Source organism: Aptenodytes forsteri, unplaced genomic scaffold (genome assembly GCF_000699145.1).
Source record: "Aptenodytes forsteri isolate BGI_AS27 unplaced genomic scaffold, ASM69914v1 Scaffold295, whole genome shotgun sequence".
In the NCBI taxonomy this organism is placed as follows: Eukaryota; Metazoa; Chordata; class Aves; order Sphenisciformes; family Spheniscidae; genus Aptenodytes; species Aptenodytes forsteri.
The window spans coordinates 39,057-51,467 of NW_008795861.1; the positions used below are offsets into that span (position 1 = coordinate 39,057).

General features: G+C 48.8%; 2 protein-coding genes across 2 annotated transcripts in view; both read right to left on the minus strand.

The window, feature by feature from the left end:
- The window catches only part of E2F1 (E2F transcription factor 1), a 4,632-nt gene extending 4,143 nt beyond the window's left edge, over positions 1-489 (minus strand). Inside the window, 1 exon segment of the mRNA XM_009284016.1 lies at positions 283-489. Coding sequence (XP_009282291.1) covers positions 283-489 — 207 coding nt within the window.
- Positions 490-4,629: 4,140 nt separating this feature from the next.
- PXMP4 (peroxisomal membrane protein 4) lies at positions 4,630-12,046 on the minus strand. The gene is made up of 4 exons (XM_019473322.1): positions 11,990-12,046; positions 11,160-11,358; positions 8,167-10,177; positions 4,630-7,966 (listed from the first exon to the last, which is right to left on the minus strand). The coding sequence occupies exons 1-3, from the start codon at positions 12,013-12,015 to the stop codon at positions 9,914-9,916; spliced, it is 489 nt and encodes a 162-aa protein (XP_019328867.1). The 5' UTR covers positions 12,016-12,046; the 3' UTR covers positions 4,630-7,966; positions 8,167-9,913.
- Positions 12,047-12,411: the final 365 nt, after the last annotated feature.

The following is a 12,411-nucleotide window of genomic DNA, read 5'->3' on the forward strand; positions in this document are numbered from 1 at the left end:
CCCCCCGCGGACTCTGCCCACCCGTGGGATGAGACACTGGTGGAGAAGAGGGGGGGGTTTGGGCTCTACGGGGCGCCCCTTCCCCGGGGGGGGACGGTAACCCCAGCCTTGCCCGGGCTCGCAGCATCCCCTCGCCGCAGGGGCGGCCCGGCAGCAGTGCCCTGCTTGTCAGGAGCTGGTGGGCATCGAGGGGTGCTCAGCCACGCTGGGGCGCAGCCCTCGAGCAGGAGGTCCGCTGTACTGTGGGGCAGCGTTCCCTGGGGGATGTTGGGACTCCTGTACCGTGTCTGTAAAACTGATGGAGGGACGAAGGGATGAGTGCAGGGTTGTCCCGTCTCCCTCGTTGCAAAACTGCCCCGAGACCGTGGACGAGGCTGTCGGGCAAGTCTTGAGGCTTTGGGCTCTGATACTGCTCGAGGGGTCCAGCTCGCGCAGAAAGAGCGGGATGCTGCAATCTGCTCCGTCCGTTTGCCGGATGATTGACGGCATTTTGTGTTTCCAGACGCCGAACAGCTGTGGATCTCGGCAGCTTCTTCAGCACTGGTTGATAACCACTTGCAGGGCATCACGGAGAAAAAGCTCTGCTGGAAGCAAAATCCGCACTTGACCGTGCCGGCAGCTATCTCCGGCGACGGGACTGTGCGGCCAGGGGCGAGGCAGAGGGGATGGCAGCCGGAGCCGGGAGTGGCCCCGCCACGCCAAGAGAGATGATAATCCACCCACAAGACACGGCACAGGCGGCTCCCACCATTGGCATCTCCAACGTGTGGGACGCTGATAACCCTCCTGCTGCATGAGAAGGCAAAATTAAAAAGGAAAAAGAATGTATACATCCTTCTAATAAAAAAACTCTGCATTTAAAGACTAGGCCTTTCCCAGAGCCCGGAGATGTTGAGGCTCATGGGCAGAGTGTGGAGCATGGGTCTCGGCCAGGCACCCAAAACCCCTCTGAGCCAAGCCCAGCGTTCAACCTGTCCATGCCCCCCACGTGTCGCCGGGGGGCCCCGTGGTCCAGCATGGTGGCCCCCAGCCCCTTGCTGCTGCCGGGCAGGGCTGGGGGCCAGCGCTGGCTCCCGCCCTGGCCCCGCTGCCAACCCCGGTCTGCCAGGATGCAGGAGACAGGGTGTTTTTTCCACCAGTGCGTGGGATGCAGGAGGCATTTGCAGCGATGAGTTAACTCCTCTGCTGTGGAGCAGATCCTGACATGCAGTGCCCCTGTGCTGGCCTAACAGGTTTCAGGCTTTAAAGGATTTTATGCTGGATACTTTGGCAGTGGCTGCAATCTCCCTGCAGGACAGCCAGCACAGAGCAGTGCCGCAATTTCCCCGGATCCCTACCTCCTTAAATATGCCAGTAACATATTGCATGTCCGTGACCAATCATATCACCTCTCCGTGCCTCATTTCTTCATCAGCAAAGAGCACATAGAAATGCTGTCTTGCTTAAAGGAAATTAATACAGTTAATTAACACTTGGCCCTTCTAATATTCAAGGGCCCACTCTCTGGAGCCCTTGCACTGCAATACCATCATTACTGTGAAGCATTAGCAACAGTTAGGCCAGATGTTTGCACACAGTTAATGTTTCTTCCAGCTGGGGAGGGAGGGGAAAAAGGCAACCCCAACAGCCGGGTGGGAGCAAATGGCTGGTGGTGCTTTCCCCGTCCCCGGGGAGCCTCGGCCAGGCGCTTCCTGGGGTGACGCAGGGTTTGGGACACAGCTGCTGCACCAGCTGCTCCCGCTCACTCACAAAGGCTGGGGTTTCACACACACACCCCCCCCAATTCATGCAGGAGCTTATTTGGGGGGAGCAGGCTGTGCTCTGCCCCCCCCTCCCGCCACGCTGCCTGGCTGCGCTGCAACTTCCCCAAGGCTTTTAGTGCTGGCGGTGCTGAAAAAGGGCAGTTGTGAAGACAAATGAAAGGCAAATGCTGGTGGGAGAAGGAAGGGCAGGGGCTTTTCTTGCATGCATATGAGGGAAAGCAGATGAATCCCGTCTCCTGCACAGCTGCAGCCTCCTCTCGGCCTCGCCAGCCCTGCTAAGGAGTGGAGACGTGCTCCCAAGATTAGCTGTCTGGCGGGTGCTGCACAAAGATAAAGTCCTGTCCCCACAGCCCCACTTGGTCACAGAGAGGATCAAGAAGGCTATTCATATGCTTTGTACTCCAGCCGGATTTACCCTGCAGCAGTCACTGGGTTCGGGTGGGTTTTGGCTGCCTTGCGCATCGGGACAGACTCAGGCCGAGGGGTGTCTGCTGGCCCCCGCGCTGAAGGAAAAGCGCAGACCGGGGCTGCAGATGGAGCCAGAGCTGGTATCTACACTGCAAAATCATCTCCTGGCAGTGGGAGCAGGCAGGAGGAGGGCTGGCAGGATGCAAACCTGCATCCCTGTGCTCAGCTGACCTTAGCATGTAGGTGTCCCAGAAGCACATTTACTGTCCTTGTCAACCGTAGCGTGGTCCTGCTTTCAGCAGTTCCCATACGGACTGCGCTGAGCTGTCGCACTGGAGTGACTGTGTCGCGTGAAGGCAAGTGCGACTTCCCCCAGGGTCCCCTGCCAATGCTCCTGTTCCCAGCGCTTCAGTTCAGATGACGGCGTGCCGACAGCATGGCACGCTCTAGCTGCAAGAGGACCTGCAGAGGGGACAGGCAGCTAGGGAAAGCCCAGAGCCCCCATAGTCCTGCTATCCTGACCTTACTGCCCTCCACCTCCATCACCTTAGCCATCGCCTTTTTTCTACGGGAACCGAAGCGATTTTCTGATAGCACAAATAGATTAACTAAAGCTTGCTTGTGGCAGGAGGAGAGCATCACTGGTTTAGGTGTCTTCTCTCAGATCCTGGTCCCAAAAGCTAGGAACCGTCTGTTCCCTTGCATCTTGTTAGGGAAGACTGCATACCAGCAGTTCTTCTCCCTAGACATCAGACCAACTACTCTCCTGGATGCTGGGCACAACAGATTCAGCGGTGTTATTTCCTTCTCTCGTATGACGGCATCTGTCGTTAAAGCTCACATCAATCCGTAGAGTCTTTCAGTAGAAGCGACAGGGGCACAGAGCCCGCTCGCCCCCTGCTCTGCTCTTCACACCCAAACAGGGCAATCTTGTTCCAGCCTCCGTAAGACAGAGCAGTACAAACGCCTGCTTGCCACGCCAGTTGCTAGAAGCCCCTCCGTTTGAGGAGGCTCTTCGACGTCCTTCACTCAAGGCCTGCGGAGAAATGGAGAGGCTGAAGTGTTTCCCTCCTTGCAGGGCAGTATGTTGTGCAAATCGCCTGGGAGTCCTCAAGGAGTACATTTGGGAATAAGCCCCTTGATGTTGCCTTCTGTGCTTTAGCTTTTACCTAAACTTAGTAACTCTAGCCAGTCCAAGTTCACTTCCCAGCAGGTTCAGAGCACGGTCATTGGCACTGCCAAAAGGCAGGTAAAGTGTCAGAGCAAAACCTGTAGCTCACTCAGAGCTTCACTTGGAACAGAAGAAGGGCTCAGGTACAGTATGATGCTTTGAGAGGGGAAAAAATCCACTTTAAGATAGGCCTGACATCAGTTTGGAGGTGTTAATTTGGCTTCTCATGGGCTCAGGCTGGACACTCCAGTATTACAGCAGCTACAAAGCAGGAGGTTTTGTCTTACAGCTACTCAGCGCTCCCCTCGCAGAGGGACCTTCTTCTGCTTGGGATCAGGACCTCCCCTACCTGCCCATGCCGTAGGAAGCTCCTCACACGGGGACTGCTTTATCTCCATTACCACAGCTTTTACCTCTACAGCATATTCTCTCCGTAGCTCTTAGCTTGGAAGAGGCAGCAAAATCATCTATATACATCCTTATTTTGTCTAACTATTTGTATATGTCCTTATTTTGCTTAGCTAATGGGCAAAGCAGCTTCAGACTCGTGTCCAGCGCCTTGTACCTGCACCCTGCTCCGGCAGATGGTCTTGCCGCAAGCTGTCTGCCCTAAAAAGGAGTATTTGGGCAAGGACCAGGCACACAGACTGAAGCCAGGACTCCACACGCGAGCGGGGCAGTCACCGACAGAGCTTCCTCCAGCTGACTTCTCTCTGAACAGTTGCATGCTCTCTGCAACCACTCGTGCGCGTTCCTGGCAGACTGCAAGGCACCAAGGAGCAGTCTGCCCTGTAACCACGTCACCCCAGGAATACCCAACGGGACAGATGGACTCTTTGCCAGCTGCAACGCAAGAACCGATCACGCTCTTTCCCATTTACACTGTGTTTGAGTGTGTCCAGTTTGTACGTGCTACGAACCTCCCAGCCTAGCCCCAGTTTGACTCACTTGGTCTGAAGATACGGCCACGCTAAGCGATCCAAACAGCGACGGCATAGGAAAGGTCATGCTTCAAAAAAACCCCCAAAACCAAGCAAGGATGAAAGCCACCCCAATTTGTCTTTGCAGCTAGGATCCTTACCCGAGCTAGCCAGTGTTGCAGTAGTTAAATCTGATGGTGTGTGTGGTCAAAGTAGCACTGGCTATTGCCTCCAAGCTGGTAACACGAGGGCACAACCGATGCCAAAAATGCCCTCCGTGCATGACTTCTCTACATACAGGACTAGTAACATGCAATAATTAAGCATTACTGCATATATTTTAGCTTAATAATGATGACAGTAAAAAAGGCAAAAATTTAGGTGTTTATTATTATTATAGAAAGCACAGTATTATAATATTCAAAGAGAGATTATACAGAAATAATCTGCAAATACTTTTGGCAGAAAGTCTTGGACTGATGTACTACACCGACTGCACAAGAAGTCAATTCATAGTGGACAAAGCTACTTCAACAACCCACCACCCCCTCTCTTGCATGTTTTAAAACCAAAACCTGAGATATTCCTACAAGCATTCCGATCAGCGTGATTACAAGTTACCTGAGTTTATGTTCTTAACTTTATTCTACACTGTCAGAAAATCAGGGCCTGGATTACACAGCAATTATGAACACAGAATATATACCAAAAGCAGAGGTAATAATACTTGTATTATAGAGCATTTAATTTGTTTTTCCCCCTCCTCATCACCCGTCTCATAAGGAAATGAGACAGATGAAAATTCTTCTAAGTAAAGAGAAAAAAGTTACCTCCTCCAACAATCTGGTATGAACACACAGGTTGAAAATTCAAGATTAGCACCCCTAAAATATTAACAGTGGCAGACAGACTTTACGCTGGATAGTGTTATGCCTTATTTTCTCTCCTCCCTTATCTGCTGGGTTTCAGAACCAGCGTCAGAAAACGGAACGCGTTCTGCTCAGGTTGGCATGATCCAGGGAGACAGACACAACCTGACAAAGAGGAAACAGCATGCGGCTCGGGGTATTATCCAAAGGTCGTGTTTGTGCTGATGCAGCGGAAATGAGTTCGAGTCACAGCAGTCTCTCCTGTGTGAGGGTATCTGCACAGGGTTCTGGTTACTCCACCAGCACCAGCCATCCATGACTGCTCCCAACTGGCTGCAGAGCTTAGCGTGCACAGGAGACCCTCTGCCGTCACAGGGGGTCCCCATGGACACCCGGTTTTGGTCTACTTCAGCAGCCAGAGATCGTTCCTGCAGTTCTACCCCCCCACCCAGCTCGGTTTAAAGCAGAGCTTGAACTACTCTACTAGAGCAAGAAAGTCTCGCAGTACCAATATCAAAGCTCGTCTGCAGCCTCTCCCTCCTGACCCAGCTGTCTGGAGCAGGGGTGGTTATCGCCCAGACACACGGACAGTGACCGGGACAAAGCACGCCATCACGCTGCGAACACAGGTTCACACCTTACAGCAGCCACAGCCTCTGTAAGCACTTCTCTGTGGCACCAACTGGAAAAGCACAAGTTTTTCTTTCAGAAATACCCTCCCCTTAACTGAAAGGATCAAACACAGTACAGAAAACCTCACCTAAACCAAATGTCATGCACCCATTTAATTTTCACCTTTGTTAAATAATGTAATTGTCCCGGAAACGGTTCTTCAGCAATCCTGACGGCCAGCACTAGCATACAAGCTGTCCTCCAAAGAGGAGCGAAGCACGGTGGGTATGCTAGGGCAGCATGCAGCGGCAGTAAATAACCCTGAGCTTGCTTTGTTCCTTCATAAAATAAATGATTAATAGCTCAGTACAGTCAGTCTGCTATTCAAGGCTTGCTGAAAACTTTTGATCAGTTTGATTCGTTAACCTTTAAAACTGCCACTAAAAGAGGCTTAAAGTCTGAAGGAGAAGCATCATTTTAAAATGAACGCTTCAATTTTATTCAGAAATCCTAATATTTGACAAACCGAGTTAAGCATTGAGACATTCTGCTTCTCTTTAGAGGCACTCAGCATCTCACAGTCAGGTGCCGAGGAAGAAATGACACGGTAAAATAAAGCTGATGTAGACAAACAAAACCATGTTCATCTTAAAATTCAAAACCGATCAGGGCTGGGCGGAGAAAATGGGACTTCTTTGTGATTCTTAAGCATTTGGCCGACTCGCAGGTGGCTTCCCAACTGTCTCTTTATTTCTTTTGGTCTTAATGCTAATAAAAAAGGAACACAAACAGGGACTCAATTCCCCACACAATGCACTGGGGGAGGGCAGGGAGTGTAACTTATGTATCCGAAAAGTCTGACTCAGACAAATTACTTCTAGTTCACTTCCTTACTACACGCCCGCATTGTTCCAACACCTCGGTAGCATAAGGGGTTCATCCCCAGCTATCTGGTCACAGAAACAGCAATGCGGACTAATGCCGTTAAAGAACTGCTCCAATTACTTCCCTGGGGAAAGAAGTGACTTGCAGCTTAACGTCCTGCCCCAGCGCAGCAGGAAAACCAACCGTCCGCAAACGCCCGGCTAATGGCTGCTGCTCTACGGGACCCGCTCCTGGGATGAGCTGCAGTTTGTCTTCCAGAGACGGCAGCTGGTTCCTGGATCAGAAGTACAGATGGTTTGAGGCTCGGGCACAATTTGCTTTGCAAGTGAGGTTGGTGATAGATTCCCAAGAGAAAAAGGGCGTTTTGAACCAAGGACGACTGATGGCCGCTGCTGCCAGGTTGATACTAGAAACTTGCTATTGGCTTGTTTTTGCCATCCAGAGAGGACAGAGATACTACGGTAGCGTGAAAAGGACAGGACAGGTCACTTGTCCTTCACATGGCCAGAGAGGTGCTTCACAAGCAGCCATATGGTTGCAGTGGCAGAACTACTAGTGGAAGAAAATGATTTCGCCTCTAAGGGAAACACAAGCCTTTCTCAGAGAAAGGAATGCCAGCTATAAATTAAAAAGCTTAAAAACTTCTTACAGACACACGGCTCACATAACCAGCCTGCACCACCTTTTGCTACAATAATTATACACCGTCAAGGATTTGCAAGTCTAATAGTTCTAGGGAGAAATTTTCAAGCCATGGCTGCCAGATTCTGGAAGGGCTTTCTGAAATCCCATCAAAGCTTGTAGGAATTCAGCAATATTAGCAGAAAATTAACATTCTTATTTGGAACAATATTGAGGCTTCTGACATCAAAATAGAGAGCTGCACTCGTGCTGCTTCAAATATCCAGCAGTGGTGCAAATAAAGACACGATGTTTATGAAGAAATCAGACCTCACCTGTAGCTTCAGTATTTTTTCTGTACTTGAATCTTTAAGCTTATCTACAACAAACAAAATATTTAACTACAAAGAAACAAAACCAATTCCTAACTTCTATAGCTTTCCTGGGGTCTATCTGATTGAATACTTATTGGTGTTCAAATTCAAGTATCCAGTACAGACCATACTAGGAGGTGATGTTAAAAGCTGAAGGTACGTCGGACAGTTATTACGGCAAAGCAGTATCTTGTCTTTTGGGCACCAAAGGTGAGTACGTCATGGGTTTGCATGGGATGAGCACAAAGAAGCTTCTGCCTCTACACTGTAAGATCTCACAGTGAATGTAGTTAGATTCAGCATTAGATTCAGTTCGAGCCAGAAGACTCTAGTCCTACTCGACCTGAGACACTCAGGACATGATTCAATCCCAAACATCACAGCACCAGACTATGGGGAGGGGAACATTTAACTCTCCGTCTTGCTGACAGAGTGGAAAAACCAAGCGCAAAGCAGCACTCAGAAGATGCATAATAGTAACAGAAGAGCTTAGGAGGACAAGGAAAAATGACTTCGAGCCAGAAGGCTCTAGTCCTACTCGACCTGAGACACTCAGGACATGATTCAATCCCAAACATCACAGCACCAGACTATGGGGAGGGGAACATTTAACTCTCCGTCTTGCTGACAGAGTGGAAAAACCAAGCGCAAAGCAGCACTCAGAAGATGCATAATAGTAACAGAAGAGCTTAGGAGGACAAGGAAAAATGACTTAAGAAGAAATCGAGAATTTTTTTCTACTCAGAAGCTACCTGAACTTAAATGTACTGTTTCGGTCATACCATTAAATACGACAAACTGCTAGAGCCTGGAGTGTAAAGAGACTGCAAAAGACGATGAAGAACAGCATCAGCGGGACTATGAAATGGCAAGGTCAGGTCAGGATGGAAAAGCGGATGGGTACAGGGAGAACTAATCTTTTTCAAACGAGAGGTATAAAAGGGGCAAATAAAATAGTCCTGATTGAGACAAAAGGGAACTTAATGACTCTCTTGCGATATCACCACATAAAACCAGTGCGTCGGGAATTATTTTCACGAACATCATTAAGTGAATGGTATAGTGTTATACGGCAGTGTAAGTGCTTTGTAGTATTAACAGTTCGATTTTATTAATTTTAGAACAAAACCTGCTTTTTCTCAGCTATCTAGTCAATCTTCTGCTAAAGCCCGGTGGGTGCTGCACTATTCCTGGGGCTCAGCTGTGTATTTTTAAGAGGAAGATTCACTTGTACATTCATCCGTGGCCTCAACCTGGCTCAGCAACAAGCCTGCACAAACTACAGGTACATTCAAGTTTGATTACAGCTAACACATGCCACTGCTGAGGAGGGTAGATTCTGGACCTAAGAGAAACCCATGCGCTTATCCTCCACCAAAATAAAAGTGCTTGTTAAAAGTGTTGTTTGCTTCTACGTGTAAAGTACCCAGTGTGATAGCTGAGGGCGTGCGATGCGCCTCAGCCTGTTTTCAAAGCAGTCTAAGTTGCGTAACTGTTTTTGGTATTTAGTTCAAGCAGCTTTTAAAAACTTTACAAATTGAGTTTAAAATAATTACAGTGTATTAATTAGGGCACTCCGCAGAGGGACAGATTCAGCCCAAGTGCATGAAAGAAACCGAGCAAAAATAGTCCTTCTGAGCCTGATGTACGAGGCTTGTACCAGACAATCTTTAACAGTTTTATTCTCAAACACCTTATTGTCCTCCTGAGGGAAAACTGCAGAGAAACTCTCTTAAGGAGCACACAACTGTCCTTGTAATAGTTTAAACAAGATTTCCAGTCGTCCACAGAAATCAAGCAATTACGTCCCTGCTTTCAGACCTGAGCAGGTCCCCCACTCCCATCACACTACGGTGAGCACGGCAGCACAGAAAAACGCTTCTGTCTTGTGAGCATTCAGACAATCCCTAGAACATTTTTTTCATGACTAGACATACTCCCCACTTACTGTCAGGCTGTCATTTTGTAAGTATATTTAGCTTCTTTAAAAAATAAAACCACATACTTGTAGGGAAAATAAGGCCTCTTCTAAAAAAGACTGGTTTTAACTCAAGATTCCCAAGGCATTTTACTCTCATTGAGGACTGCAACAAGTTTCTGTGTGGTATTTACTCGCTCTAAACAGAGCCAAGAGAAGACTAATCAGAACATTTTGGCCAGGACACAAGAAGCAACTGTGCTTGATAGATGTTAATTTAAAAAAAATCACCAGTCAAGAGCAACAGAATAACCTTTTCCCTTAGCTGCTGGAAGGCACCGTCCCATTTAAAGGTGTTTTACAATGAACCACCTACTTGCTGTCTGTCCTTTTGTTATAAACCAGAAAGTCAGAAATGTCATGCCATACATTACTATCATCATACAGGTAGGTCATGGAGGACTGCAGAGAAGGCTGCAGAGTTTGCCGGTGGTATTCAAAGAGCCAGAGAACTGTCCCCCATATCAGAGCAGCGACAAGTGGAAAGGGATCCTGCTTTGGCTGTGGGACATAGCCCTTTTCCACTGCCAGCCGAGACAAGCCAAACAGGATACGAGACAGCAGGTACATAATGATCTGCATGAAGAGAAAACCCAAAGAACATTAGGTAAATAACCTGACCACATATACTAGCCAGGTTAAGTGATTTAGAAGCCGTAAGCCAGGCAAGAGGAGTGGAAACAATTTACCCAACTTAACCGCAAACAGGCGGTAGGTTCATGTATCAAGCAGTCTTTATAACTGCAGATGTTTGTGTCTTCCCTATGTCCTCAAAGTCCTACTCCTCTGCTGGCGCTCTAATTTAGTAATCAACAAGTCACACTTGATGCAACATATCTTTGCAGTTGCACAACTTTTATCTTTGCTCAGTTAATGCTACCTCAGATGCTGCTTGCTGATAGAATAGTCACGGAGCAGCCCTGCCAACCTGCCAAGCAGATACAGACTCGGTAGACCGGACACGTCCTAAAACCAGGCTGAAGGTATGCTCTTGCAGGTGATTGCATAAGTAAAACACTTTTGATTAATCTGCATCTGTGCGTTTTACTGACTGATTAATCCGTGACTGAGTATTAACAACCAAACTTCCCCTGAGCAGCTTTTGTCAGTTTAACCACTTTAGTTAAGTGTAGCTCAGTAACTGACCGTGCTCTACACTCACAACGTTCAAGCTACAGGGTTTAGCCCTGCAAGCGGGGAGACGAGGAGCGCAGGCAGCCTGTTACCACAGCTCAGATGACAGGTGGGGTAACCCAACGGCTTTGGATTGCGCGACTGCCTGACTGCCTTCCTAGGTATACAAGTGCAGCTCTGGAGGTAAACCTGGTCTTTTAGCTCTCAAACTGCACACACCGTTCCCGGAGGCACGCAACCACCGCGAGGATTTGAGCGCAGCGCAGCCAAAACCAGAACTTGTGCAAAGAGAAATACGATAAAAGAATAACGCTACACGGTAAGAACCGCCAGAAACATGCCAGGCTATACTAACCACTTCCTGGCACACGATCATCCATCTGTTGGGTTTTTTGTCAAGGAAACTTTCAACAAACGCATTTACCTGGCTGTTGATGGGATTGTTCTCACCGAACACTAGCCAACCTCCAATGCAGGCTGCAAAGAAAGAATGAAATGGAATTTTTTTCCCCTGTAGTCGGGACTGCAACGCCATCAGCCCCTTGTAGGTGGACACAAAATACGCCAAGTTCCGGGAATGAGTGTACGTAGCCTGAGCAATCGATTTCAATTTCTCTCTTAAACTGAAGAAAAGAAACAGACAATTAGAAGAGCAAAAAGGCAGTAGCCCTGCAGTCACTCAGCCTGGACACTATGCCCCTCTGGCCCGCCCGTCTAGACCGACAGCTCGGGCACCCCACAGAACAGCTACTTTGTGAGGGAGGACAAACCCCTTCACCTCTGGCTCACTCATCAGAATACCTTCAACAGCTCTACTTAGACTGTGGACTGCGCTTTTGTCTAATTCCATGAATAGTCAAGGAGCCTTTTTTTTTTTCTTCATTGCTTTTTTTTTTTTTTTGCTTAAGTGCAAACCTCTGGCATAAGCGGGGAAAGCCACAACATGCAGTGCTGGAGCTTGGCTTCCCTGATTTGAATGGAGAGCGGAGTGCTGCTGTTTGCATCTGCTAATTTCTCCTCTGCCCACTGGTTCTCATCAACCATTGCACAAGCGGCTGACCCCCGTGAGTATGTATATTTGTGTACGCGTATGTGTGTGCGTACGAGTTGTCCTGGTAGCTATCAGAACAACGGGCTCTGACCACGGCTCCCGGGTCTTTCTGCTTTTTAAGCCCTCTGGAAACATGAACGATTGAATGCTTGAATGAAAGCATTCTAAGCAGTAACACAGAAATACAGAACTAGGGTTCGTACCTTCCACTCTTGAACAGGAAAGTCATCACCAGAGCATGTGGGGCACGAATTTTTGCTCCGTAACTGCAAAAGTGAATAGGTATTTCAGACTTCTTGTATTATGTTATCAAATGATTGTATTTCTATTCTATTGACAGGCAAAACATGCTACTTCAGCAATTACATCTTACTTTTAAGTCAGCCCAGGAGCAGCAGCACACCAAACCAGAAGGAGCCCAGGCCACAGGCTGAGAACGCGCACCCCAATAAGCCAGGCCCAAAGGGGACCCCAAAAGCGGTTAAAACCCCGCTGATCGGTGAGGGAGACGGAAACGCCCCTCCCGAACCCCTCCCGCAACAGCCCCGGCCTCCTCACACGAACGGCGGGCACACGGCGGCCCTCCCGCGGCCGAGGCGCTCCCCACACCGCCCTCCCGCCCCTC